This window comes from Mangifera indica, chromosome 9 (assembly GCF_011075055.1).
Source record: "Mangifera indica cultivar Alphonso chromosome 9, CATAS_Mindica_2.1, whole genome shotgun sequence".
NCBI classification, from domain to species: domain Eukaryota; kingdom Viridiplantae; phylum Streptophyta; class Magnoliopsida; order Sapindales; family Anacardiaceae; genus Mangifera; species Mangifera indica.
Genome location: NC_058145.1, coordinates 9,249,929 through 9,277,857, shown reverse-complemented (window position 1 = coordinate 9,277,857; position 27,929 = coordinate 9,249,929). Strand labels below are relative to the sequence as shown.

Sequence of the window (27,929 nt, the reverse complement as noted above, 5' to 3'; positions counted from 1 at the left end):
TTTACCAAAAAACTTAAACTTTAAAATAACCAAATAAAAAAAGAAATTATAAAAAAAAGAAAAACAGCAAATGGAAAAGAGAATGCAGAGAAAACTTTCAAAGAATTTTGGTTAGGACACCACAGAAAGCCGCCGACTTTTTTATCCATTTAGCTTCCATTCACAAAACTATAACATACCCACAATTTTGAACTTACTGATCTTACTTTCAATCGTTTTCGCGAGAAAATTTTTGTTTACTTTGCTGAGAGAAAGATGGTAAAACTCTCTTGACTTTTTAATATTTCAAACGACCAAGTTGTTTGCTTTATAATTTACTTTCTTTTTCTCTTTGATTTGAGATGTTGGTTTTGTTTGGTTGCTGGGAAATAAAAACAAAAGTTTGAAATAAGTTTTCTTTTTTCTGTCACTGGTTGAAATTTTTCTCTGAAACCGAGCAGAGCATTCCCCCGCATTTTTTCTGTAAATTTCTGTTTGTTAATTGATTAAAGATTTTTTTTTCATATGCAGGCTAATTTGAGGCACTTCATGTAGTTTTCATTGTATTCTCTACGGATCTTGAGGTGTGTATTGCTAGATTGTGCTCTCTCAATTAGTTTTGTTTGATTTTCTAAGATATTTTAATATTTATATTTATCAAATTCTCTAGCAGTTTTATTTTTAATTTTGTGCATTCTCTTAGGAAGTTTCGTTTTGTTTCATTGTAAATATAAAAAAAGTCAAATGGGTATTTTGTTTAATGGATTTCATTTTCTTGACATAATCTCTCTAGTTTTGCGCAAACTTTCTTTCAGTTTCTTGCATTTTTTCTCACTCTCTTGTTTGTCAAGATATTCAAATGGGTGTTTTGTCTCAATGTTATTGTTTTCTGAAACATAGTGTTCGATGAAATGTTGTGTATGCTTTCTGTTGCAGATAAAAGAGAAACAAAAATAAGGGTAGAATGGAAAAGGAAGGGAAGAACCAAAGCCAAAGAGAAAAGGAGACAGCAACTGATTTTGTGTTAAAGTGGGGAAATAGAAAAAGACTTAGATGTTGTAAAGTGAAAAAAGAATCCAAAAACTTAGAAAACACTGACAAGAGCTGCAACAACAATAACCATAGTAAGAACAAATCAGCCCCTGACTGTTTGTCAAAGAAGAAATTTTCCTCCTCCCGGGCTGTTTCACTTGAAAAAGGATCCCCCAATCGCCTCAACAAGTAAGTTAATGAAGTACTCAGAAATGGAAATTTTTATTTTGTGATAAATGTATTAGAATGGCTTTGCATTGTTGTGAAAGTCTGAGAATCAATTAATCCTTATTGTTAGTCTTGTATTGAGAGGATAGGCGTTTTGTTGCATTCCTCATGAAATGCCACAATTTTCCTGCTTCTCAAATCCTAGTTTTGTTCAAAATATTTGAAAATTATGGGAGAATGAACAGAGTCAGTGTCTTTCTGTTAGTATCAATGGGTTTTATTTGCTGCTAAAGGTTTAAAACAAGTTTCAGTTTTTATGGATTGATGTATTTCTGTGACTGCTTTAACGTTACTTCTTCATAAATGTGGGAACTCAGAATGTAAAAATTTGTAATAACATCACAGTGTGGATAAAAGTTTCAATATTTGAAAAGCAAATGAAATTATTTCATCATATTTTTGAGAGAATTTTGACAATAAAGAATGTGTTATCTCTTATTTATAGCACATTTTTTACCAAGGTAGTGGAAAACGGTGAACATTGTAACACTTTGGGTGCATACTTAAGCTAGCAGCTACTATAAAAAGTTCTGTTTTTTACCCTGAATGTTGCTTATTTGGATGGTGAGAAAATGTAGGAATGAGAAGGGAAATTTTGATACAATAGCCTGTTAAGGGTTGAAGAATTGTATTGGCTTTTATAATTGTGACCAAGGTTTGTTTACTTCCATATATCTGTGATTTCTCATGAACCAATAGGAGGTTTTGTTAATTAATTTTGCTGATAGTTTATCGCTTTTTGTTTGGCTACAGGACCTTTGATTTACCTATTAAAAATAATCAGAAACCATGTGTGGCTTCACCAGAGAAGGAAGATAGGTACTACACAACAAGGGGTTCATTGGGATTGGATGAAAGTGGAAAAGCGTTGATGGATCATCTAAAGGAAGATAAGAAAACTCTTGTTTGGCCAAAGCTTTTTATTTCGTTGTCTAGCAAAGAAAAGGAAGAGGATTTCATGGCTATGAAAGGTTGTAAGCCTTCTCAAAGGCCTAAGAAGAGAGCCAAGTTGATTCAAAGAAGCATTCTTGTAAGTCTTCTAATCAAATACCCATAACCACAAGTGAATAGAATTGAATAGATCAAATATTAGAATAGAGTATCATCTTTTTGAACTTGTTACATGTTGATTGGTCTACCATTTTCGTTTGTTGTTGTGTTTGCAGTTGGTGAGTCCTGGTGTATGGTTATCGGATCTATGTCAAGAGAGGTATGAAGTGAGGGAGAAAAAGACTTCAAAGAAGGTACTTCATTACTCTTTCTTTATCATCAGAATTTATAATGCTTATGAAATTACTGAGAAAATGCAAGAAAAATCAAGTCTTTTTCATTTTCCATTAATTAAATTTGTGTTTTACATGTGTATTCTATCAGCATCTTTACGAATATTTGTGTATGATGCAGAGGCCTAGAGGATTGAAGGCAATGGGAAATGTGGAAAGTGAATCAGAATGAAACAGAAGAAAATAGATAGATGTAGAGGAAGTAATTCTTTTGACTTGTTTTTTTAGGTAGGAAAGGCAATTTTCATGGGTAAATGGAGGCTTTCCCTCTGGTTTGTTTATGAAAAATTAGCTTCCCACATGTCAATGTGGTATTTCTTTGTTTTGCTCATTTGAAATGGGCTTCATTGTCTTCCCTTTTGAATTCTATTGCCTGCCTTTTTCTTCTCTGGATATCAGGTTTTGCCTTTTTTCTTTTTTTGTTTCACGGGTACTTTGCAGCTTGCGAGGATTTTTTTACATGTTCATATTCATATTTACTTGCTTTAGAATCTTAGTTATACCTAACCATTGACTCAACATGAATGATTGGTAAACAAAGGATTGAAATGATAGGAGAAATCGATCACAGCATTGATGACAATAATAACTTTTGGTGAAAAAATTTCCTAAAGAGTTCACCAACTAGCTAAGTTCAGTTCATCTGAAAGTATTGGTTTTTCTGAATTCTTGGACATGTGAACACATTGTTTGTAAATAGGAAATTATTCAATCAAGGGTAATTAACGTTGCCAAACTTTAAATGGAGTTTTTGTCAATTTACTGGGTATAAACAGATGACTTTGTCCATCATTAAATTTTGTCAAACCTTATACAGTTAATTGTAAGTTTTAGTTAAACAGATGATTGTTACAGTTCTTTTATGTAAAAACAGTTCAAAATATAATTGAAACTGGAGAAATTTTTTTGCCTAACTTCAGGTAATGAACTCTTTACAAAATAAAATGATGCTCCATTAACTTCTTCCAAGCTTTATTTAACAAGCTACAGAGTGCAAATCTGGTGGAATACTACTTTTTAGTTCTATTATTCTGAATCTGGTGGAATACTTCGTTCAGAATGATATAAAGCCTTTTAAGCCAAGAACAAAAGACAACCATGTAAAATGAAAGAAAAATGGGGATTATATTACAAGAAAGAACATTTGTACAAATGACTAATTGTTCAGCTTATAAAGCACTTCAAAACTGCAGCTGAAAAATAGTTCTTTTTGTTTTCCAGCTACAATGCTTTTTCTGCATTCCCTATGAATTAGAAATTAGTAATTATTTTCCTATTGATTTCCAGCTTTACTTTCTAACTGAAATTTACATTATCAGAGTAGAGAGCTATATTCCTTACAATACCTACAAATGCACAAGAACCTGATGCAGGTAGATGCAAATGATCCAACTAATCAGGCTGAGTCACCATCTGAATTTCTTCGTCATCATCCCCCATATCAACAAAAACACATCCAGGCATCAACCAGAATGATATAGTCCACGCAATGAGCTTTGCAAAATCAATTAACATCGACAGTTGTATGGTATAATGAATCGCTAACAACTCACCAGCTGACAGTTGCATTGGTTTAATGAATCGTTAACTACTCACAGGCCAATCCTGCAGCTAAGAACCACATCATGCACAGCCCTGGGACACAGAGACAATCAGAAACAATTTCAAAACACCAAGAAATCAAAGTATTTAACAGTGAGCAAAAGTTAAAATTTTGAAATAGAGAAGCAACATGGACATTGCAACAACATTAAATCAGAAGCTTACCCAGTATTAAGTGCAGTGATTTGTGGTTCAACTAGGCCTGGTTTTGTTGCACATATCCGTGGAAAACCCAAGCACCTCAAAACTTTGCAGACTTGTGCTCCAAGCACTCTTGGTTAAAATCAACTTAAGTCACTGTACTATAAAGCTTCCAGGAATATTGATGCTTTGGTGAAAACAGAAAGAACAAATGGTGCTTCCTCCCCAGGATGTATAGTCGTAGGCACTATCGTGTAACCCTTTGGATCAGGGTCCAGAACCATCTCACATGATATTTCTCGAGAGTTCACATAATCTGTCCCTCCGACAGATTCGTGTAGGTAAATGTTGTGAGCAGCACGACGACCACGAGTTTTGAGTATCCTCATGCCAATATAAAACATCATTGAATCATGACTGGATTGATAATTCCTAAAACCAGCAGCAGTTCTTGAAAAACTTACACCCTAAACAAATATAATTGAATCAGTTTATATAATCCAGTAAAAGGGAAAGTTACATTTATATAGCGCTGCCTGAAGGTCAGTAGTATACCTGAGTTAATGTGATGAACACATGCACTGGATATGACGCATCTGAACCTGTGGCTCTGACTCGGAACTGTGGATTTTGATTCCATGAAGCATAATCTTGGCAGCCACCAGCACTATAACCTCGCCACTGGCCGTGCACAGAATAACGCATCTCGGGCGGGTAGACACGACAAACATATATAGATCTAAAGTGAATCTGGAAGTCTTGCCATGACATCCAAAATATACCATCTTTTGACTGCAAATGAGATCAGCCACATGCAAATGAGATCTTACTCTGAAAAAGATAATAATGAACTAAAATACAAGCTTTCACATCTAATTAAACAGATATCAAATAGCATCAACTCAACTAGGCATACCTAAAGACAATGTGAGAATCAGAGGAACAATTTACTGGATTCCAGTTTTACAAAAGCAAAGTACCTGTGGAACATGCTTCAGCTTGTGCTTCATCCTATCAGTCCATTCCAGAGATGAGTCAGACCAAGGACCATTCCACTCAACTTCATTAGCCCATGGGTTTCGAATTTGAACAAGCTTGTGGCCATCAACCTCTCTCACCTGAATGATAAGAGAAATTATCAGATTCGGCCAATTTCTATATCTGGCATTTCATATATACAGTTGGACAGTACAGAATTTTAACATACCTGCAATATAGAGTAAGCATGCCCTTGCACAATGCCGCTGGAAGAAATGTGCACATCAGAACCTGATGGACTCCCAGCGCCAAGTAGGAATCCTTCTTGTTTAAAGTGCAACAATTGGGACCATAATCTACCACTTGCAAGATCAATCTGGGCCTGGGCACTCCTCATGTCAATCTCCTCACCAGCACCCCCAGTAAGGTCCACAAGAGCATCCTGAACAAGCCCTCCTTCCAGTGCCTCATAAGAACCATGCAATTTGGCATATGCCTTCTCCAATATAGAGACCCAAAGTTCATAAACCTTTTTGCTAGTAGCAAATGCTGGTTTACCCGGTGATTCACAAGGAATCCAATCGTCAACAACAACAGGGACCCACTCACCCTATAGAGATATTAGAATTAGAAGCAAGGGCATCCAATTACTGACAAGCTAAATAACACATTATTAAGACAAACAACATCATAAGGAAAACCACAATTCCAGGCTTCCAGGATACAAACCACAACAAGGTATCTAAGACATCGTAAAGAAAAAAAGAATTTTTTTTTTTAATTTATGGATACTGAGAAAAGAATTACCGAGATGTGTTGGGCAGTGTCAGGTGCTGACAAGAGAGATGAAATATGTTATGAGCTCAATACCTGAATACAAAAGCGAACAGTGTAGATTCCTTCCTCATTATACTCCGGAGTAATAATCACTTCAGATATTTGTGAGACCTCCGTTAGAACAGCAACAGCACTCAAAAACCAGCAATTCCCCAATCGACCCTATTAATTGAGAAGTTAGAAAAATATTAAATCAAACCATGCACAAGACTGAATTTTACAAGCCATTTTGCTAAGATTCAACCTGACAAACATCAGAGGGGTTCACAGCTCCCGAAAACAAGCATGGACGACAATCTAAACGGCTATCTTTCACAATTTCAGAAGGCCTCATCCACTCAGCAACAACCTAGGTTTCAAAGCCATTATTATGCTAGCTCAACCTAATAAGTAAAACTAACAGCGATTTATAAGTGGGGAAAGCCAACCTGCAACTTGGGAGTGGGATTTTCTGGATCCACAAATAATGACAGCTCATTTGGAGGGAACTCCTGATCAGTAAATTGTCTTTCACCCCTGGCAATGAGGGCTTCTTTCACAGCCAATTCAACCGAAAGCATCCTTTGATGAATTTCTTCTTGTGTTTCCATCCGAGGCTTCCTGAACTTCCTTGCAAAGGAATCCACATGGATTACCATACCATCACGATCTGCCCTTCTTTTCCTCCCACTTGAATATTGCCCATCCCAATCTATGTCATCCCTGTCATAAAGGTCTACATCTGCAGGATCACTATCCCACTCATCAACCTAGACACAAAAAACAAGCAGCAATCAGTGAAAAGGTTCAAACTAAGTTATGAACTATGTTCCCACAGAAATAACCAAAAATATATAGCACGCTATTCAATTTCTAGGTACATACTCTTGGAGGTGAATCAGCCCATTGCCAATTATCTTCAGGGTATTCATCCATACTGAACTCAGCTGAGCATATAGCAGCATAAAGGGCAGCCACCTCATCTTCGGTTAAGCACCTTCCCCATAGGAAAACATCCATTATATGCATCTTAGACTCAGCTCCTTCACTATCTGACCTCCCAAATAGATCCATTTCAGTAGGTGGTCTAACACCAACATACACCTCAGTCCCTAAATCCCAAATGCTATTGCCCACAGATAATGCCAGCCCAGTTTGGTAGCCATCATAAACACCATCCAAATAGCAAGTTGCCTCACCTAAATCAGCGTCAATTGTCATTGTCACAATATGCCACCTGAAAAATAATTGAGAAACCACAATGAGAAAGAAAAGCCAGACAGACAAATACAGAATTTTAATCAAAACCACAGGGAACCATAAACTCTCTCCCACCAACACAGCGTTTTTAGATTTAAATGATACAGCAATACAAAAATCCACAAACACAGAGCATAATAAAGGCATAAGCAAATACATTAAATCCAAGAACTGCCAATAAATATTGCTCCAGGTTGAAAAAGCCTGACCTTCCATCAGCAATACTTGTTGCACTAATACTCCAATCCTTTGCAATAGTCTGTCTATCACCTTTCGTAATCAATCTAAGCCCCACTTGTCCAGCCTCAATACCTTGCTCAGCACCAGCAACCAGAATTTCCCAGCAAATTTTCTTCTGAGACTCAGTGCCTAGAAGACAAACTGGACCAGACTCAGGTTGGATCATCACTGCAATGGAAAAGCTAACCCTTTTACTTTGACTTATGCTTTGGTCAATCTGTCCACAGTGTCTGCCACTTGTAGTTGGTTCATCATCAAGAACACAAACAGCACCAGTAATTCCAGTCTGCCAACAATCCAACATTTAGTATTATACTCAAAAGCACTAACCAGACATGACATTGTGCTTCTAATACATTTAAGCCCATCCAGAACAGACCAGAATAGAGGCAGAAAAATAGATGTTGACAATGAAGGATAATATATTATCTTTGTGCAGCAATAAATATGGAGGCTATTAGATAAAAAGTAACATTCTAAATAAGCACAGCCCGGGATGACTCCAACGCAGCTCATCATGCCTAGGCCCAATAATTGGTGGGTCTAGCAGACTAGGCCGGCCCACTAGCATGGCAAGACCCATGGCACGGCCCAGGACCCCTTGGATAGTGCCTTCGTGGGCCAGCCCACACGCTTCTACCGGAGTATAAATTTTTATATATTTTAATTATTTTTTATTTTTTACAGGCCTTGCCCCAAGGCCCACAGCACAGCCTACATGCCTTGCAAGCCAGGCACAACCCACAATTTTGTAGATAGTGCCAAAAATAGGTGCGGCCAGCCCCACCATTGTGTAATTAAAAGCATGGAAAATGCAACTAAAAACAATCACATTGATAAAGGAATTAGCATATTTGCCACCATAGTTCTAAGGAAAAACAAACCTGCAGTGCTCGTCGAGCTAGCTGAGCAGTGCGTATCCTGTGTGCAATGTTTGAAACCCTCTCCCGTGCAAACGAGTCCTCAAGAACAGAATCACCACCTACTGCCCGAACTGCAGCTGCCATGGCTGCTGCCTCCCTGCTTCCAGCATTGGGAATAGAGGAAATGAGGGAAGCTTCAATCTCCTTCCATTTGCGTTCTTCCCTCTCAAGGAGAGCTTTCCTTCTTTCTTTACCTCTCCCTTCCTCTTCACGTCTTTGCATTAAGATTTCCTCTTCCATCTCCTTTTCTCTTATATAACTACAAGTTTAATACAGGATTTAGAAACACAGTGAAAAGATTAAAGACTTTCATGTAGAGTTAAAATGAAAAACCAAAATGAAAGCCATTACCTCTCCTGGATAATTTCAAACTGCCTACGATCCTCTGGCATCCACTTCTTAATTTTCTTGGCACTTAGGTCCGAAAACCCAATGCTATCAAGAAAGAGTCTCAACCGTACCTCATCCTACCACACAAAGGATACCATTATTACTCACAAGAAACACATACAACTTCATGCAGGGAAAGTATCAAGAAACTCACTCACCTGTACTTGTTCGGCCTTGGCAGTCAAACCAAGCAAAAGAAGTAAATAACCCCCAAATTTATCCCACATGTATACCCATTCAGTATCAATTGCCTCTTCCAAAGCCAAAATTCTAGCATGAGTACACATTTCTCTTCTGTGATCATAATCACTGGCCAAGTCATGGCAAAAACGTCCATATCTCATTCTGCAAAAGAATGACTCAGCAAGAAATTCCTCATTTCTCAGACGATCTCTCAGTTTCATGACATCATCTCTAGGAAGCATTAGGTTTCCTTGCTTATCACGTGTAGCACTAGGGTCTCCAACCAGCAGAGCTGTTGAACTAGCAGACCTTTGTGGAGCTGAATAAGTACCAGACAAAGCATTTCTTGTCTGCATAACAACAAAATAACAAAACATTATATTCAACAACAATCACCAGGTGTTTGCTTGGAAACAAATTTTCAGCTAACTTGGTTTGTCTTGCAAAAACTTTTCTAAGGCAACATTGTGGATGAAAAATTTACGACAATGGAAAATTCACAATATGCCAAAAAAGAGCTTTCTTGAGCTTAAGAAAAGAATATAATTAAACACACCTTGGTTGCAGAACGAGAAATTGCTTGAACAACAGTATCCTTGCTAAGAAAATTAACAGCATCTTCCATCATCTGAAGATAACAATACAAATAAACAGAAACAACTTAAATAAATGTACATTAAAACAGAAAGAAAATTTTACAGTACCCAAGTGGAAGCAATTTGAGCATAGACAAATCACATACAGCCACCATACAAACCTTAAGAGTTAGATATGGACGAGAGACAGCAAAACCAAAAGCTACAACAAGAGCAATTGCAGATACAGCAGCTCCAGCAAATGGTGGATAAATTTTTAAACTAGCAACAACACCCCAGCCCTCAATTGCCAGTGCAACCCCATACAGCACAAGAAATGCCACACTGTTGGAAAATCGATGTCACATGCATTATATACAAATAAATAAAGTAATCATATGAATCACAATGCTTGTGGAAGTAGAACAGGCATCAGTATCCAATGAATTTGGAGACCAGATTAGAACAAACCTGACATTTTTTCCACTATCAGCATGAGCATCATAAACATATACAGGCAGTACTCGTGGAGAATAAACAACAATTGGAGGCGAAAGAAGAACCTACAAAAATTGCACAATTGTAAGACAAAATGAATCAGGACAGAGAAAAGAAGAATTAGATACAAATAAACATACTCAAAACATGGTTAAGAATACTAAGGCTATACTCACAGTCAAGGCTCTTCCGGCAAGAAGAAACAGAAAGGAAAAATAACCAACAGATGCACCAACAAAAGGCTTATCTGAAAAACAAAAGTAATGTGAAGGTATGTTCGAGCAAAGGAAGCTATGCAAGCAATACAGGTTTTTAATAGAATTCATTATTACCATCAAACCATCCAACAAGAAATGCTGCCAAACCCAAAAGAAAAGCAACGAAACAAACAAAGAACATCTGGGTCCTGGTCAAATAAAAATTGTTTGAAGCCCAATGATGGATGACACCAATGGCTAGCGCAATCAGGAGCAGAAGTAAGAGAAATGCTACCCCAACCTGTCACAATTGTCAAGCAAAAGAAACCCAATTTATATGAGGTTTTTTACAGCTAAAGGGCAAGAAAGATAAAGGATGCAAAATAAGTATCTCTTACAGTCCAAGGCTTAATTACAACAATAACAGCTGATATTGCACCAAGCAGAAGAAGAAGACCAATAGTTACAAATACATATACACCTTGAGAAAGCCTCCAACCATCATCTTTCCTGTATATGATATCAAGATGAAGTTAAAGACGATGAAAAGCCATTCTACACTGAATCACCAAAATCTAAGAAATTGCTAGTCCTGAATAAAAGAATACTTTAAAGTTTCTCATTTAAAAGTGCAAAAAAAATTACACACCATTTGAGCAACCCACAGCAAAGGGATAGCAATGCTGGAATACACACCAGAGGAAGTAAAGAAGCAAGAAAATCACCCTTTGTTGGAACTTGGTCATCCCTAGATTTGACAACTTCTAAGTAGGATGCACCAAAAAATGCCACAAGCACAGCTACCAAAACAGCAACAGCAAGAATATGATCAAACTATCATAATTACATATATCAAGGGATGCCTCAAGTGGAAACAATCGCTAATTTATGAGCCTCAAAATAATACAAGAATAAATAGAGAAAAGTTACCTGCAAATATCCCAACACATATAGCAGAAGATAGAGAAAACCGATATGTGGCAAACCATGAAACAATTGGCAGTACACCAGTGACTAATAAAGCAATCACTGATGCCATAACCCAACCAAGGTACACAGACGATGCATAAGGAGAGGCAGAACCATGAGAGTCACCAGTCCATCCCTTGTAGTTTAAATCTTCCAATGGCTTTGCAGATACTATTGCGCCCAGAGCTAATACAGATCCAGCAAATAAAATTATACAAACAACAAGAACCACACCCTGTCAGAGACAACAAGATGCAATTATAATCAAAACTTCAAATTGTACATATAGTATCATTAATTAGAGGGAAAGAATTAAGATAAAAAGATAACATAAATAACACATTATGATTTTAATGTCATCCTTGGGTGAGGTTTTCCCAGCCAGACTAATACTACTGTAATAATACCCAACATTGGCAAACTTAGGTGAAGGGTTAACTACAAGCATACAGCTGCAAGGATGAAAGATTTTTACAACTAAATTAGACATAAGCATGTTGTGTTATGTGCTTTTCATTAATTGACAGACAACTCTTTCAGCTACACCTAGTTCAAGTGTCTATCTGAATCATTTCTTTATCCCACCTTATCTAGGGCAATAAAATCACAGAAAAAGCCAGGAGCATCTCCAATATCACATTGTACCAAACTCCTAAATCCTTTAAAATAGAAAAATAAAACCTAAGCACACAACAGTCTAGAACACAGTTGTCAAACAGTGGTCAAAATAACCAAATTGTGACCCAAAACCACTTATTGCATAAGTGGAAGAAAGGCAAGAGGTGACAGAGAGCAAACCTCCTTTCTCCCAGGAGGTCGATCATTTCCTGCAGCACTTGTTGCAGATTCTACTTGTGAAACCCAAAACTGATAACCATTATGTATCCAAATTGGAATTGCAACAGAAAGGCAAGCCACCATGAGTGGGACAGTCAAGGAAAGTCCTAGAAGCACTGATGATTTACTGCAGCAAGAAAGAAAAAAGGGAAATTAATGCATACAAGGAAAATGAGCATATGGTACTTCCATATCATACAAAACCATAAATAGCAAAAGATTAATCAAAATTGATTCCCAAATATAATACAATGTTAATAAGGAAATTATTCTGAAGCTATGGGTGAACATCTTGATAAAACTCTGGTGCTGTAGAATTCCTAATCTATTATAGATATTATAGAGATATTAATCACTTCTTTAATATCTAAACATAGAAGTTTGAAAATAACAAGAGTATCAGGCTGCTAGGATGATGTAATAAGTTGTTCAATTATCACATCCAGAATAGAAGAGCTATAGACACTACAATCACAACACTGAAACTGTCTAGAATTTACTTGAGAGTTCAAGACAACCATTGCCAAAAACATGAGCACAAGATACCATAAACACAATGTTGACAACATGCAAATACATTATTTCAGATAACCAAGTCCTTGAACCATTAGGATGAATAAATGTCTTATAGTTCTTCATTACTTTTGTATATAAATAAAAGTCAAATTTAAAGGCAGCATAAGTATTGCTTTCAAAGTGTGACTAACAAAAACCTCAAATGGTAGATTATTTCATTCCCTTACAAAGAAATAATCAGATAAGAAAGAATAGTCTAAAGAAATGTAAAATGATATTAATAAAAAATTGTACATATAATTAGACAAGTCTCATACAAGTCAAAATCTGAAGCAATGTCAATTGTTATTGGACCTAAACAGCTGCAAGGAATGAAAAATAGAGGCTCCACTTAACTTTCATGAAAATAAAAATAATAAATTGAAGCTTACCTTAAGAAGGAAAGCAGCAATCCAACACTAGTACTTAGCAGCCAGGCGATAAATCCATACTGAAGAACATAGAGATATCCAGAGGCAAGGCAACAAACAATATCGTTAGAAATCCAGTTTCGTACAGTAATTTACATTTTGAAAAAATTACATGACTACATAAGGAGACCCAATATTATACACTATCTTGACATTTCCTTTTCCTCTTTTCATAAAAAAAAAAACAATAAAATATAAGCATGAAAAATATGAAAACACAAAGCGCTGATCCAAATACAGGGAATTGCAATGTGCCATAGACCGACCAGATTTTGCTCATGCAGTAGTACTCAGATACAAATCTTCCTGAGGTAAACCAACCATTCCGATAGTCTTAAGAGTTCAGAAAAAATGTGCAAACTATGATTATGCATCAGTTAATTTAGAAAGTTTACTTCAACCCACCTTAGAGGACTACAATATTGCAGACAATCAAACTGAAACTACAGATATGACCACAGTTGTTCTCAAAAGTTTTTTGCTTAAAAAATAATCAAAATAAGGAAACTGAAAACTAAAGGTGCCATCAAGAATTTGTTAAACCAAAGATATTCCAAAAGAATCTCCCCAAAAATGGATATCTTTAGTGAAATATCCAATAAATTTATCACTGCTTACTAGTTGGAAGTATACCTTGCGAGGTTTTGACGTCATGGCCACATCTTCAGCTTGAAGGGAGCGGAGGAAAGCCATGATTGAACAGACAACAGGAGATAAAAGCAGCACAGCAAAGCCAAATTCAAACTACAAAAATAATATAACCAAATTTCTATGTTAACAAACATAAAAATTGCTGAACAACCTTGAATTAAACTAATGTGAAGCTTTTGTAACTGATAATTTTGTTAAACCTTTCAGGAGAGGAGAAGATAAATTGAACATAATTCATAAGAAAGAGCCACCACTCACTTGTTGGTGTGTAGCATTTACAATCCTAATTGTCCTTGGACGAACAATCGCTACACTGATTGTTTCAAGGATGAAAACAAAACTAAAGAGAACCCATGCCCGCTCTGGAGTGCCTGCTACATGATGCAAAAAAAATCTAGACAGTTGAAGCCACTTTTCAAGCCCATGTAGCCTTAGCTCTTCTGATAGAGAAATTTGATTAGGCATAACATTATCAACACTGTTAGAGTCGATGATTGTGACATCGGTGTTGTCACAATGATCTCTGTCCGCATCCAAACTACTTCTCTGCAATAATGCCAATATAGTAGGATCCAAGCTTTTCTCCTTCAACATCATGGCAAAATTTGGATCCAATCCCTTATCCTGCAATAAACTAGTCAATTCTCGATCTCCTTGTCTTGCCCTCCTCTTCAATAGGGACGTAATCCTTGGGTCATTCAACCTTTCCTGAAAGGCAAGGGCTAAATTTACATCTAACATTTGTTGATTTGCTGAAGCTGATGTGCTAGACCCACAGCCCTGGCTATCAAGACCACTACTAGAGCAAACAACCAGGGAGTTATTTTGATCATAATTTTTTTCTGCAAAGGAAGAACCTGCTTCAGGCTCTTGGATGACTGAACGACAAGAACTGCTACGTAATGCTATACTTGGCCGACCACTATCCATGCTCTTATCACTATGGATACCCTCATGAGAACTAGCATTTCGACAAAAAAGACCATTATTCCAATGACTAGCATCACCTATACACTGTCCTGCACTCTGGCCACTAGCTTCAATAATATTACCAATGTGACCTTCTTCAGCACTACTACTTCGCTTCATACTTGAACCACAACCTACGGAAGAGCTGGAAGAACTGTTCTGTTCTTTTCTGCGAAATCCCTCCCTTAGGCGAATCACTGTACTCTTTAAGGCATCTCTCCTAGCAGCTAATGGGTTTGTAACTGACAAATGACGAGAAACTGCAGCACCTAATAGGAATGAGGCAACAACTGCATAACTGATACAGTGTCCCAAGTACCTAAAACAAAGGCAGTATAGGAATAAATATAAACAATAATACAGCAGTTAATATTTGAGAGTTCAAAAGTCAACAAACCAATAATGCACTCCAAAGCAAATCAGGAAAACCCGAGATGCTCCAGCAACAAAAAGAGCTGCAACATGATTTTGCAGAAGCTTAAATCCATACAAGCATGCCCCCATGTTCCAATCTACAATAAAATATATTCATTCAAAATAGATCAGCATCAAAGGAATATTTCTTTATTGACAAAAATGTAAAATATCAAATATAATAAACAAGGTAGCCAACAGCCTACCAAGAATGATAACAGCAGCTGATGTAACTGCTCCAAGCCAGCGGGCATCCTTTGCTGTCAAACCATATAAAATGGAGTAGACAAAGAGAACTACAAGCGAACCAAAATAGAGAAGTCCAAGATGTGAAGCCCTAGAATTTGAAAGCAAAATCAAAAACCACAATGACAACATAACAAAGTTATAGAGAAGCACAATAACCAAACATATCTAAATGTGCACCATGATTTTTGACTGGGCATAAACGCATTTCAATTGTCAACAAAAATTGAGATTTCTAAACTCTCATTTCCTAGATACAAGAACGATTAATGTTCAAGAAAGACATTAACAAATTTAAGAACTTAAATTTTCAAATCCTGAACACTTAAACATTTAATATATACATAGCCAGTTTCAGCAATTTTTTTAACATACCAAAACTATATACTAGCAGACGATCTTTCCAAGCATGCATGAAACAACAAGTATCCTTTCTATTATTAAGCATGCCATCAAAATAAAGACATTTAACAAATTCAATAGATAGCATACTTACATTTAACAACTTGTTAAAGACATTTACAAATTTAACAACTTATTTTCAAATCCTGAACACTTACATATCCAGTCTCAGCATTTATTTTAACATACCAAAACTACAAACTAGCAGAGGATCCTTCCAAGCCAAGCGTGCATGAAACAAAAAGCATCCTATCTATTATTAAGCATGCCATCAACAAGATGTGCAACAACTTATACTAAAAAAGCAAATGCACTACACCAAACTTGGTGATTATTAAAACTTGAAGACAATATAGAGATCCAGCAATAACTAGCAAAACATGATAGCTGAATATCTGAAGCTAAAACAAGAAATTTCTTACCTACTCGATTGCCGAGGATACAACTCATTGGGATCAGGCAGTTCTGGTAAACAAGCCAAAGGACCCATCTCTATACCATCAGGATAAGCAAATTTGTAAGCCCTCCGGACATACTCATCTACATCTAAGCCATTCCCTGCATCAATTAATGATTCAAAGTAAATTACTTGAAAAATTAGAAAAGAATGTCAATTGGCAGTACCTAGAATAACACATCCTAAAGAGTAACACCTCATGATTTTTGAAACATTATTAAAGTGAAATTACATCTCCATGTTGATGGAAACTGGAAATAATATAAGAGCCTCAAGATACTTACCATTAAAGACCATTCGACAAATAAAAAGCATGTTGATAGCTAATGCAATTGCAGATACACCAAAAAAGAAACCAGAAGGCGAATATCGTTCAGATGCATTTAACCCAGCTGTAACATACACAGCACAAAGCTCATATGCACAGAGCAAGGCAACAGCCAGAAGAAGAAGCAAAGCGACAGCCCCTGAGCATAAAACAAAAGAATTGATATAAGAATAATAGAAAAAGAATACATGATAAAGAAACATTCTAAAAAATTCAACCCTATCCCAAGTTTTTCCAATTGGTCCTTTCACCAACAGCCCTCATATATTCAGTATTTTCTAGTATTGTCCACTTCACGAAGTCATTTTTTATGGTCACCCTTCTTATGGGCAAGTTAAATGATTTGAGATGCAAAATTTGTTGACAAGCTCATGAGGTTCTTGATTGCAAAATAAGGATGCTCCTTAACATCCATATTGAGCCCAGCACATAAAGTTTATAATTTCATTTTTCTCCAGAAAACCCTGGCAGGGGAAAGAAAACAGAACGGCATAAAGTATAAAACCTGATATAATTTTGCCATCTCAAAATCTAATTTGATAACAATATGCACACCCTCCATATCTTACTAATAGCAAACTGTGTAACACTATAATGCATTCTTCCACCAAACTAAGTCGTATAAACCTGTTCTTATCCATAATCTGAGTTCTTATGCATGCTTAAGCTAGCTAAGCGTTTGTCAAATTTCATAATGGACTCCACCACAACTAATGATCATCGTATCACCAATGAAAAGTACTATGGTCTCTATTCCAAAGAAGATTTTTATTTTAGTTATAAAGAGAATAGAGGGAGTACTTTCATGTAAAACACATATTTAATGATTAAATAGATTCCACAAAAGAGTCAGCTAGTTTTCAAGAAAAAAATAGAGTTTCATTTGTTCACTAATATAACGGCCAAAACAATACGTACTTGAGCTTTGCCATTGTGTTCTCCACCAAAGCATGATTGAATAGAAGGCCAATAAAAGAGCAGTTCCAGCCATTATTATAGCCAGACCAACTATATCCCGACCAAGTATTACAATCAACCAGCATCCCCACATGATAAGCACAGCAACTGGAGATAAAACAACCATCCATGCCAACAGAGACAGAACTCGACATATTACACCCAGCTGAGGTCCTTGTAATATATTTGGCCATTTTCTTGCAAATACCCAACTGAAAAAGAGAAATATGAAACAACCAAAATGAAAACGAAATACCTACAATCACCGTGACAAAATTTATGGCAAAGAAAGAGATTGAGAGAGCTGAATCTGAACAAACAAATGACACACAAGTCTGTCAGCAGAATTATGACCCAAAAAGCAGTTCCAGAAAGCTATTGTACTGACAGAAGGAAAGCAGGGCTGATCTTCTTATCCGGGAAAAAAAATTACAATTTCCATAATTGCTAGAATCAGTAAAGGTCCCAACATTACATTTAAAACAATCATAAAATATGTTCCTATTGCAATAATATTGTTTTATAAACATTTTTGGAAAGAGAACAAAAGTTCCAGATGACAAAGATTCCAGCTTCATCTTTAATGTTACATTAATTGCACAACTAAACTTACTATAAAGTCAAAGCCAAGAGAAAACCCAGTGAATCAGCATTATGATTCCTCCATACAAGAAAATTAACTACTAATTACAGTTTGATCACATCAAACAAATATAGCAGCGAATATCAAAGCTCACAGAATTGCAAAAGGAATACCTATAAAGTCTCCAAGGCCGCCAATTCACAGCCCAGAGAATCGAAAATGAAGCTGAACCCAAAACTGCAAATAGGCTTCCCGAAATTGCACAAGCCAACAATATCCCTCGTTCATCACCTTCCATGGCCTCCCTCTCTCACCTAGGCACACCACATGCAACAGATAAACCAAAACAAAAGCACACTGTGAAACACATAATTTAAACCTACAATTTATCACAACCAACCATAAAGCTTCAAACTTTAACACTAAAATTGAAACCAAGATAAAGACAGTAATGTGAAGGCAAGGAAAAGAAACAGAACCAAAACCACAATACATGGCATCCCAACAGAGATAGCATAAGAATCTACTGATTGAACATATTTCTAACAATAACTCAAACCCAAATAGAAAGAGCAGTAATCTGAAGGCAGTAGAATGGAACAAAATCCAAACCCTAATAGCAGGCATCCCAATACAGAAGTCATCAAAATCTTCCCAAAAAAAGAAAGCTCAATTGAACTAACAGCTGAAACCCAGATAGAGAAATGTAATGTAAAGCAATAATAACAGGAGGGTATTTTTACCTACTTGACTGAAGTGAGCTTGATTGGCAACAACATTCTGTTGAATTCAGTAGAAATGGGTCATTTTTTTAAAGCAAATTGAGTGCTCAAACCAGGTGAAAATGGAAATTTTCGTTCATTAGTTTCAGGGTTTGGAACAGAAAATTCAGCTCAGAAAACCCCCTAGGTAGGCTTGCTGAAGAAGGTGATGAAAAAGGAAAGAAATTTTCAGGCTCTCAAGTTTTAAATTTTAGGTTCTGGATTGATCTTCTTTGATAATTTTCTGACAGAAAAGAGAGTGTAAAGATTAAAACCCTACTACCGGCCCGTCTGAACACTCGAGTTAAAAAAGTTTTTTGATTGTTTAGAGGTAGAAAGTTATAGTCTTTTAGATAGACAAAGTGAAGAAAGACTAAAAACATGAGTAAACTCAAGATAGAAACAGTGGATATAAAATAATTAACAAAAAAACTTGTATCCATGTGTCAATAAGAACTCACCTATTGAGCGTTTCGTACACGCACCAATAGTATCTCAAAGAAATGGAAGGTGAATATTTGGTTGAGAAAGAGTGAATGTTGTTGAAGGGCTTATTACCTTAACTTTGAAAATTTTGGAATTGTTTAATATGTTGATTTAGTAGGTAAAGAATTTGTGTCTTAAATCATATCAGTTTATTTAATAATTAGGAAAAGAATTCTAGAGGGATAGGATTGCAGCCGTAGCATGCCTGTGCTTGTCTTGATGAGGTCAATAACAATTACAGTCAAATTCTTTGCTGAAGGTGAATGTAAAAACCAAACAAAGACCTTCCTCTTCATTGACAATTTGTTACCAGTTTGGAGAAAGGTTCATCAGATTTTACTTGCAAGGAAGGAGTAAAAGAAAGACAGATGATTTAATAAATGAAAAAACCAGAACATGGGTATGGTCTTTCAACACTGAAATGTCTTGCTTCTTCCTTCTCATAAGAGTAATGTCACTCGTGTTGTTTATTGGTTGAGCAAAACAAATATGCTTTTGGTAATTAAGAGAAGAGAACCATCACAGGGTAAAGTTAAGGTTCAATTTCAACTCATATGACTGATACTCAGTCAACAATTTAAGTCTGTGATTAATGAACATGGCAGCTTTGAATACTTCATTGAAATTTTGTGTTGTACTTTCGTTGTCGTCTAATTGTCTTAATCACATTTCTCTAATACTTCAATTTGGTCTAAGTCCAGAATCTTTAAAATCAATCTCATTAGTTCTTTTTAGCTTGATTATTAGTTGGTTGTCACAGTAGAACTATATATAATATATGAAAGGTTAAGCTGTTTTAATAAGGAAATGACACTATTCTAATTGGAACAGGAGTTTCTTTGAACCATATGAGCCACATATTTTGATCATAAATGGATTTAATTTAAACAAACTTTATTTTTGGTCTGTATTAATTTAAACAGACTTGCTAACAAATGCACAACATTTAGAGGTACAAATGGGCTTTTTGGATCCAAAAAGCCCATTTTGCTAACCCAATAAGGAAAGTGATAGGGGCTTTTGGAACTTTAACTTCAACCAGTTTTGCGAAGGTCTTGAAACTAACAAACCCATCAAAATTTCTTTCCGACTGGTAGAAAGAGTGGTGGACCACAGCTAGACATCAAATCTAGCCAATGGAGCCATTTCTCTTCCAACACACTCTAGTTGGTGGGTGAATGAAAGTGACCAGAAACATCCAAAATGGCAATTAATGTGTACGATTGAAAGGCCCTTTTTACGGGGGGTGGGTGTGGGAGAATCTTAAGGAGGAAAATATGGTGCAAAAAAGGAAACTTGTGAAGGAATAGGAACCTAAGATTGGACAATTGTTTGATTTAATACTTTTTTGGTGACATGAAAAGACCGGCAGTGAGTGGAACAGTGGGGAAGCTTTACAAAACCGAGAAAAAGTTATGTCATCCACTCACATGCATTTCCCTTTTTTTCCTTGACACTTTTTCTTGATAAAGATTAAGGAGGGATATAATTCAATTCAAATTATAAAATGGAATTAAATTATTTAAAAATTATGGTTTAATTTAGTTTGATTTAGTTTGTAAAATATTTTATTTTTAATTAATAAATTTTTTAAAAATAATTTTCAGATGTAGGCAATTCTCAAACCAAATCAAGTTATAAATCATTTTTTTTAAAATACATATATATAACTATATTTAATAGAAATTTTTTAATAAATAACTAGGTGTAAAACTTGTTTTTTTATATTTATTTTATTATATTCTATATATATGTATTATATATATATATTTCATATTTATTTTACATGTTATATTATATTCTAAAAAACTATAATTCAATTAATTTTATTAAATAATATATTTTTAATAGTGAAGAATTTTAACTGATTCAAATCGTAATTCAAACTAGATAAAACTGTATTTTTTCAGTTTAATTTGAAACATAAAACAGTTTATTTTGATTTGAAAATTTTTTAAACTATTTTTTTAATTTGATTTTAAAAAGCTTTTAAATAACTCTAAATTGGATTATGCACATCCCTAATAAAGGTCAATTGCTTCTTATTTTTGCAATTAATAAATCTAAAAGTTTAGAGTTTATGCTTGTTTGTAAGAAGGTAGATTTCATTTTGTGACATTTGTTTGAAAAACATACCCTTATTTGAATTATATAAAAAGGTAAATTCTCTCAACATCGAAACGATTTTCCAATTCTTTCCTTTCGTGCCTACACGGAAAAGTTGTCATTTTCCTTCCAAATTAGGATCGTGTTGTTACCATAAATATTCCATTTTAGTTAAATTAGGATAGAATTAAGTTATAAAAATCATATTTGAATTGTGAATACTCATACACTATTATTTAAATGTAACATCTTCTCTTTATCCTATACATAAAGAATCAATACACGGGATGGGGGAGAGGCAAAATTACTATTCTTATATTTTTCTCAAGATATCACATTTTTTGAACATCAATTAATAGCATGTTATAGGAGTTGGTTGTTCAATTATCAGGGCAAACTATGGTAAAAATTTTCTTATTTTCATTTATTTAATTTATCTATATTATTATTATGAATATTAAGGTTTATCATCAAATCATCAACATCGTTATTATACTCTATCTGCTCAAAGTTCTAAGTTGCATCAATAAATTGATAACGAAAAACTCTCATCAATGCTACTAATTTAAGACTTGTGAAATCAATCTAAAAATTAAAAAAAAAAACGTTTAATATACACTTGTGTGATTAAATTATGAGTAATGTTATATGTACACACTTTCAATATACAATTTGAGTATATAAATAATGTTATTATATGATTAGATGTTATTTTATTTTTAATTTAAAATTCTCAAATCACATAATAACACATCATCTGTGTATCCAAATTATGTAGTAAAAGTATATATATATATATATATATATATATATAGTTTCATTGTTAAATTATACCCTAAACCAAAGTTTAGTGTTTTGCTTACTATAAATGAACAAAGCAATATAAAACTAGGAAATTTGGAAATTTATAACACGAATTCTGTAAATTAATAAGTAAACTTGCAAATTCAATAGATGAAACCTGTAAACCAAAACTGAAATGCGTAAACCTTGTAATATAAATTCAGACATGATTGAATTATAGCCAAAATTAAAGTTTAGTGCTTTGCTTGCTACCAAAGAAACTTAGAAGTACTAGATCCCTTCTTGGGTCATTTATTAAAATAAATTTTTTAAGGGGGTAAATGAAAAATAATCCTAAAAAATTTTGTTAAACATGTTTAGCCATTAAAATAAGGTTGAGCAGATTTAACCTAATAAAATTAATATATCTATCATGTATTATTTTATTCTTTTAAATAGCCTTCACAAATTGTTGCAAAGGTGAAGTAGATAAAAAAATGTTTCAGTGAGTGTTGAAATTCCAAGTAAACTTGCAGTTATTTGTCTTTCTTGACCTTAAAATATTGGGTAAATCATATAGCCTCCCACAAATATAGTTGTGTTAATTAATCTCTTTCAGTTCTACCAAAGGAACAAACAAACCAATATAATACAAAGGGAGAAAAAATAACAGAGGCCTGTTTCTTTTAGCTTAGGAGAAACTCTGCCTCATCCTTGACCACTTACATGGAGAATCTTTCAAGTGAAAAAAGAAAAAAAGTCAAAAGTTCTCACTAGAGAGGTCACATGTTGCTAAGCAACCTAATAGTAAAAAGTGGTAACACAGTAAAAAGAGGTATACAGAGAAGGGCAAGAGGGACATTACACTAGGGGTTGAATGATACACAGAAGGGAGAGAAAGTGAAAAGGGTGCAATGGAAATTTAACCTTATGGGCAATTGGGGCTCTTGCCAGGGCCCCCATAATAAAAGTAATGGCCCCAATCCCCATTGCTGCCTGTTTGAACATCGTAGCAGTTGGATTGCTCGGTGAAAGTGCCAATGCCTTTTGGGGCCTTGAGATTATTTGACCCATCCACTACCTGTATGTTCCTGAAATAACTTGATTTCCCAAATCCTTCTTCAGGAAAATGGCCACTCCCCATTTGAGTTGAAGTGTGATGCCCATCTGCCTCTGAGTTTACAACTTCACCTCCCCATTCAATCATAGAAGCACTATCTGCTAAGTATGAGAACAAGAAAGATGGCCAATACCCCAACACATGCTCACTACCAAATTGCATCCACCAATGCCCCTCCGTTGGATCCTACAAACAAACAAGTCTTCTTAGCATTTGGGAACTTTAGGATTCATAGTAAATTAAACAAGGCAGTCAAAGGTTAGATTTTTTTTTTTTTAACAGTGGATGAGGAGCATGATTGCCCTGACAAGCTAAACCACTGAGCAAAAGAAGCCAAAGATTCACAGCATCTGCACCACAACGATGTTTCTAATATACCCCTTGACCTAATTTTGTCTTACGTGATAATAATACAGCAAGAGTGTAAATTTGATTATTCAGTGGGAAAAGGACAATTTTTCACTGCTGCTCACATGCAGCCTCATTGGCAGTATCAGCTTTATGATTGTGTTAGGGCTCCAAATAAAATGTTAATAATGTTATCTAAAAGTAATTTAACAGTGTGGCTGAGCTCTTGGATTTTTATTTTTTCTGTCCTTTTTACCTTCCAGACAAGTATACTGATATCATATTGTGAATTTCTGTAGGCAGAAATAGGAGATATGCTTGCTCCCATTGCTATGTCACCGTTGATTTGAATAAAGCCTGAGCATAGAAGATTGTAGCAGCCTGTGGCTTGATATGCATCACTCTGGAATAAATTCACAAGAAAGCTACAACGTGAGAATAAACAGTACAAAATTCAACCAACATTATTAAAATGTGGGAGCCAGAAAAGAAATGGCAAAATTATTGGAGCTTACAGTCCAGTAGGTGAAAAGTCTTGTGTTGTTATCACCATATAGATCTGGGCTGACCTGTTTATATGAAGATTCAGGTATTAAAATAAGACTTTCGAGCATTAAAAAAAAAGTCATTCTTATCAAATTGTGAGGAAGTAAATATAATAAATACCTGCCATCCAGCCTCAATGCTATTAAGATCTTGGCCAAAAGAACCTCCCAAAATCCAAAGCTGAGACAAGCTGAACTCATTAGGTTGTTGTATTTTTGGTTCCCATACATTAATGGTGGCTTTTGCTCCATAGTATTTATCTCCTTCAACATAAGCTATTGCATGCTAATCACCCCCAAACAAAAGAGAACAAAGCTTAAGAACATTTACAAGATGAAAGCATCAACAAATTTACTGAAGGAACCCACTTTGGTCACACAAAAAAAGTAATAAAAAAGGCATTTATACCTGATGACCACTTTCATTGATGAGGTCAGGATCTGCTGACTTTGGCTGAGGGATTGGGATGCTTCTGTGCTTCTTCTTGCCATATCTTTTCACAGAACTTGCCCTCAAAACATCATCTTTCTTCGTCCTCCTTATGGGGATGGTCCCTTCAGGGCATTTACCATTCAGATGCCACAACTGGTTAATGGGGTTTGTTCTTTCTTTGGGTTTGACAGAGACTTTGTTATCATCAAAAAGCCCCTCTGGGTGGTATTCAGGCCTCGTCTGAAGAAACCAAACACAACCCACATCAGAAAATCAGCCCACAAAAACTTTTCCCATCAAAGAAGGCGAAAAATGTTGAGCTGAAGAGGAAGATTTGAAAAACTGACCAAAATTTTGTGGTCTTTAAGATAAGGATGATCAAAGGCTGGTTGGTGTGATATGTGAACACAATCTATAATATCCCCATCCGGACTCTGTTGAACCACCAAAAATCATAAGATTAGAGCAATAGATCTTTGAGATGACTTAAGAAGCTGCATTCAAATTCAAAAAACTAAGCTGCATTCATTTTCTACTTGGGACTGAGAAAGTACATATAATTCAAACAGAAGTAATTGAACTGCTCATTATGACCTCACTTTCTTCTTTATAGCTTTGTCAAGTCTATCAAAGAAAAATCATTGTTCCTTCAAAAATTATAAATTTGGTTCACATAAAAAAATGTATCAAACACTTCATCATTATCAGCAAAAGAAATAAAATAAATAAATAAAAACAACACCTTTAATAGGTAAAACCAAATAAACCCACTAATCATTTTAAAAAATATACCCAAAAACAAGGAAAAAAAATAGGCCAAAGAAATCCCACTTTTCTTCATTGTCCTGCACTTTCTCTAACTTTCCCATCAGCCAAACACACAAATGACCAAAAAAGTAAACTTTAGGAGAGAGAAGGTAAAGTAAACACTAAAAAGACAAAATGAAACCAACCTCAATGCTTTTAACTGGTTTTTTGTTCAAACGATTCAGATGCTTTTCGATTTCCAGTTTCTGCCTTTCAGAACCCAACCTAGCACCACAGACCACATACATCAAGCTCAACAAAAACACCATTAACAAAGCTCTTCCTCTCATCTTTGCTGCTGTTTATACACAACACTCTACTACACAAAACGCAAAACCCTCCCAAGAGAAGTGAACCTTAAAGCTTGGGAAGTGTGAGTGTGTGTAGCGTTAAGAAACAATAAAAGGTGAGAGAGAGAGAGAGAGAGAGAGAGAGAAAGAGCGTAAGGCTTAAACTTCCTCCCCTTTGAGGCGAGTTTTGAAGTGGATCTGGTTTCGTTTTGGCTGAAGTCCAATTAGACTGCCTAAATATCACTCTTTTCTCTCTCTTTCTTTGTCCTGTTACTACTTTTTCTTCCATAAAGGGTGGCGGCGACTCTCTCTCTTAGAAAAGTTTTTTTATTTACTGGTTTTTGTATTATTTGTGTGAGGATAAAATCAGGACACTAAAAATGTTTGAAAATAAAAGAATAAAAAGCGGTAAAAAGGAGAAAAAAAATGGGCAATACAAAAATTTATATACTATAATTAAGTCATTATATTATTTAAATTTTTTAAAGGTAGTTTTATCACTCTATTAACCAACCGTTTTAGTTAGAGTTAGATATAAACTGAGTTAAATTTAAACTTGTTTGAACTCAAGTTTAATTCGATTTATATATAGCAGAGCTTGAGTTCAAGCTCCTACTCGTGGAAGTCAAGTTTGAATTCGATTTGGTTAGTTTCGAATTCAAATTTTTAACTATTTTATTATTAAAACGACATCATTTTAATACATATTAGTCAAAATGATATCGTTTTGTATTAAAATTTTTAATTAAAAAATTTGACGAGTAACTCGAGTTCGACCGAGCTTTTATTGTGCTGACTCGTTTCAAGCTTGTTTGAACCGAGCTCAAATTCAAGCTCGTTCGAACCGAGCTCAAATTTAAGCTCGTTCGAATCAAGCTCAAATTCAAGCTCAAACGGACTCAGTTCAAGTCAAACCCTTGTTTCAATGTAATTAATAGTGCCTACAATGCTATTGTTAGTTTTCAACTATGTACTAAATAGGTTATTAAACCACCTACCTTATTTAGACATTTTACTCTTATACATTGTTGAATGGCTATTTCTCATATGAACTTTGATGGATCATTAATTTTTTATTTTTTAAATTTGAAAAGTTCATTTATCAATTTATCATTCATTTCCATTAACGAAAATCAGTTGATTTTAGTTTGAATTACTAGTTTGTCCTCTTGTCATTGTCTGCATGTTTGACTTAATCTATATCGACGCTAAATCATCTTCCTGTTATCACTTTTGCATTAAAACTCTAATTTAGACTCACGTCACCCTCACTCACAATATTGTAGCATTATTCAATTTAAGTCATCGAGTTCTTGTTGTTGAGTTAAATTACTAGTCACAACCTCCGTATATGACAACTGTGCCACCCACAATCTTCGCCATCCACCAGTCGTTGCCTTTGCAACTATGCCACCAACCTACACCATTTCAGCTACTTTGACAACCAAACAACTTAGTGTTTCCATAAGACACTCGAGATATCCTCCCTCTTAGCCAACTATTATGCCAAGTAATCATCATGCCCACAAACAAATGGATGCCAACCAACCAAACCAAATCCATGAAGTAGAACTTCTCAACTACAATTCCAAAATAGGAATCCCTTTCTTTCTTTTTTTTCTTTTCCTCCTTACTTGCCACTCTTTACCTTCCATTCATTCATTTACAATCACTAAAACCTTCCTCCCCTATAACACCCATCTTTAGACATATACCTTCAAGAAAAATATGAATCCAAAGAAACGTGTCTATTTACAACTTTTAAAGCATTATTTTATATATATATATATATATATATTGAAACTGACCAGGCAAACCGATTAAACCATGAACCTATGAGACAACCAGTTTGAGTACCAGTCATTTTTTAAAAAACATTGTATATGGCTAAGGTAATCATTCATACATGATATATAATGAAATTCATAACATCATAAAAATGTGCATAGTCTCATATTCATAATAGAGTATGAAATCTGAAACATATAACATGAACTAAAAACATAACAACGACTAATCCTTCCTTATGCAACATCCTTGTTGGTTGGCCTGCTACTATGTAGCCACATTCACTAATCTCTTACCTACAAAACAATATAAAGGAACACATAAGTGCTAAAACACTT

The 27,929-nt window shown here is 35.1% G+C and overlaps 3 protein-coding genes across 5 annotated transcripts; 1 reads left to right on the top strand and 2 right to left on the bottom strand.

Moving 5' to 3' along the window:
• The first annotated feature begins 47 nt into the window (after window positions 1-47).
• Window positions 48-2,915, top strand: LOC123225072. The gene is made up of 6 exons (XM_044648923.1): window positions 48-258; window positions 511-563; window positions 916-1,200; window positions 1,993-2,269; window positions 2,406-2,483; window positions 2,644-2,915. The coding sequence occupies exons 3-6, from the start codon at window positions 944-946 to the stop codon at window positions 2,692-2,694; spliced, it is 663 nt and encodes a 220-aa protein (XP_044504858.1). The 5' UTR covers window positions 48-258; window positions 511-563; window positions 916-943; the 3' UTR covers window positions 2,695-2,915.
• A 713-nt stretch (window positions 2,916-3,628) lies between these two features.
• On the bottom strand, window positions 3,629-19,264 carry LOC123225516 (calpain-type cysteine protease DEK1-like). Of its 3 annotated transcripts, none has more exons than XM_044649495.1 (32): window positions 18,868-19,256; window positions 18,298-18,438; window positions 17,503-17,753; window positions 16,541-16,723; window positions 16,222-16,357; window positions 15,358-15,488; window positions 15,135-15,249; window positions 14,027-15,056; window positions 13,751-13,861; window positions 13,079-13,137; window positions 12,093-12,258; window positions 11,256-11,529; window positions 10,975-11,125; window positions 10,724-10,835; window positions 10,461-10,626; window positions 10,305-10,375; window positions 10,102-10,193; window positions 9,813-9,975; window positions 9,612-9,683; window positions 9,031-9,405; window positions 8,834-8,949; window positions 8,444-8,741; window positions 7,529-7,845; window positions 6,945-7,296; window positions 6,509-6,829; window positions 6,325-6,429; window positions 6,114-6,242; window positions 5,473-5,853; window positions 5,246-5,383; window positions 4,821-5,057; window positions 4,290-4,732; window positions 3,629-4,157 (listed from the first exon to the last, which is right to left on the bottom strand). In XM_044649495.1, the coding sequence occupies exons 2-31, from the start codon at window positions 18,420-18,422 to the stop codon at window positions 4,427-4,429; spliced, it is 6,483 nt and encodes a 2,160-aa protein (XP_044505430.1). In that variant the 5' UTR covers window positions 18,423-18,438; window positions 18,868-19,256; the 3' UTR covers window positions 3,629-4,157; window positions 4,290-4,426. The 3 variants fall into 3 exon arrangements, with proteins under 3 accessions (XP_044505430.1, XP_044505431.1, XP_044505432.1); XM_044649496.1 differs by having other exon boundaries at window positions 18,872-19,256; XM_044649497.1 differs by lacking the exons at window positions 3,629-4,157; window positions 4,290-4,732; window positions 4,821-5,057; window positions 5,246-5,383 and having other exon boundaries at window positions 5,712-5,853; window positions 6,051-6,242; window positions 18,868-19,264.
• A 3,573-nt stretch (window positions 19,265-22,837) lies between these two features.
• Window positions 22,838-26,094, bottom strand: LOC123224730. Its single transcript, XM_044648428.1, has 7 exons — window positions 25,660-26,094; window positions 25,054-25,140; window positions 24,683-24,946; window positions 24,395-24,559; window positions 24,244-24,297; window positions 23,985-24,131; window positions 22,838-23,566 (listed from the first exon to the last, which is right to left on the bottom strand). The coding sequence occupies exons 1-7, from the start codon at window positions 25,801-25,803 to the stop codon at window positions 23,189-23,191; spliced, it is 1,239 nt and encodes a 412-aa protein (XP_044504363.1). The 5' UTR covers window positions 25,804-26,094; the 3' UTR covers window positions 22,838-23,188.
• Window positions 26,095-27,929: the final 1,835 nt, after the last annotated feature.

Coding starts and splice junctions, on each gene's coding strand:
- LOC123225072 (XM_044648923.1), top strand. CDS start 944: ATGGAAAAGGAAGGGAAGAACCAAAGCCAAAGAGAAAAGGAGACAGCA. Junction 2,270..2,405: donor TGATTCAAAGAAGCATTCTT/GTAAGTCTTCTA, acceptor TTGTGTTTGCAG/TTGGTGAGTCCTGGTGTATG. Junction 2,484..2,643: donor AGAAAAAGACTTCAAAGAAG/GTACTTCATTAC, acceptor TGTATGATGCAG/AGGCCTAGAGGATTGAAGGC.
- LOC123225516 (XM_044649495.1), bottom strand. CDS start 18,422: ATGGAAGGTGATGAACGAGGGATATTGTTGGCTTGTGCAATTTCGGGA. Junction 16,724..17,502: donor AACACAATGGCAAAGCTCAA/GTACGTATTGTT, acceptor TTTTATGCTCAG/GGGCTGTCGCTTTGCTTCTT. Junction 15,250..15,357: donor AGCTGCTGTTATCATTCTTG/GTAGGCTGTTGG, acceptor ATTTTATTGTAG/ATTGGAACATGGGGGCATGC.
- LOC123224730 (XM_044648428.1), bottom strand. CDS start 25,803: ATGAGAGGAAGAGCTTTGTTAATGGTGTTTTTGTTGAGCTTGATGTAT. Junction 24,132..24,243: donor GACTTTTCACCTACTGGACT/GTAAGCTCCAAT, acceptor AATTTATTCCAG/AGTGATGCATATCAAGCCAC. Junction 23,567..23,984: donor TCAGTATACTTGTCTGGAAG/GTAAAAAGGACA, acceptor GTTTGTTTGTAG/GATCCAACGGAGGGGCATTG.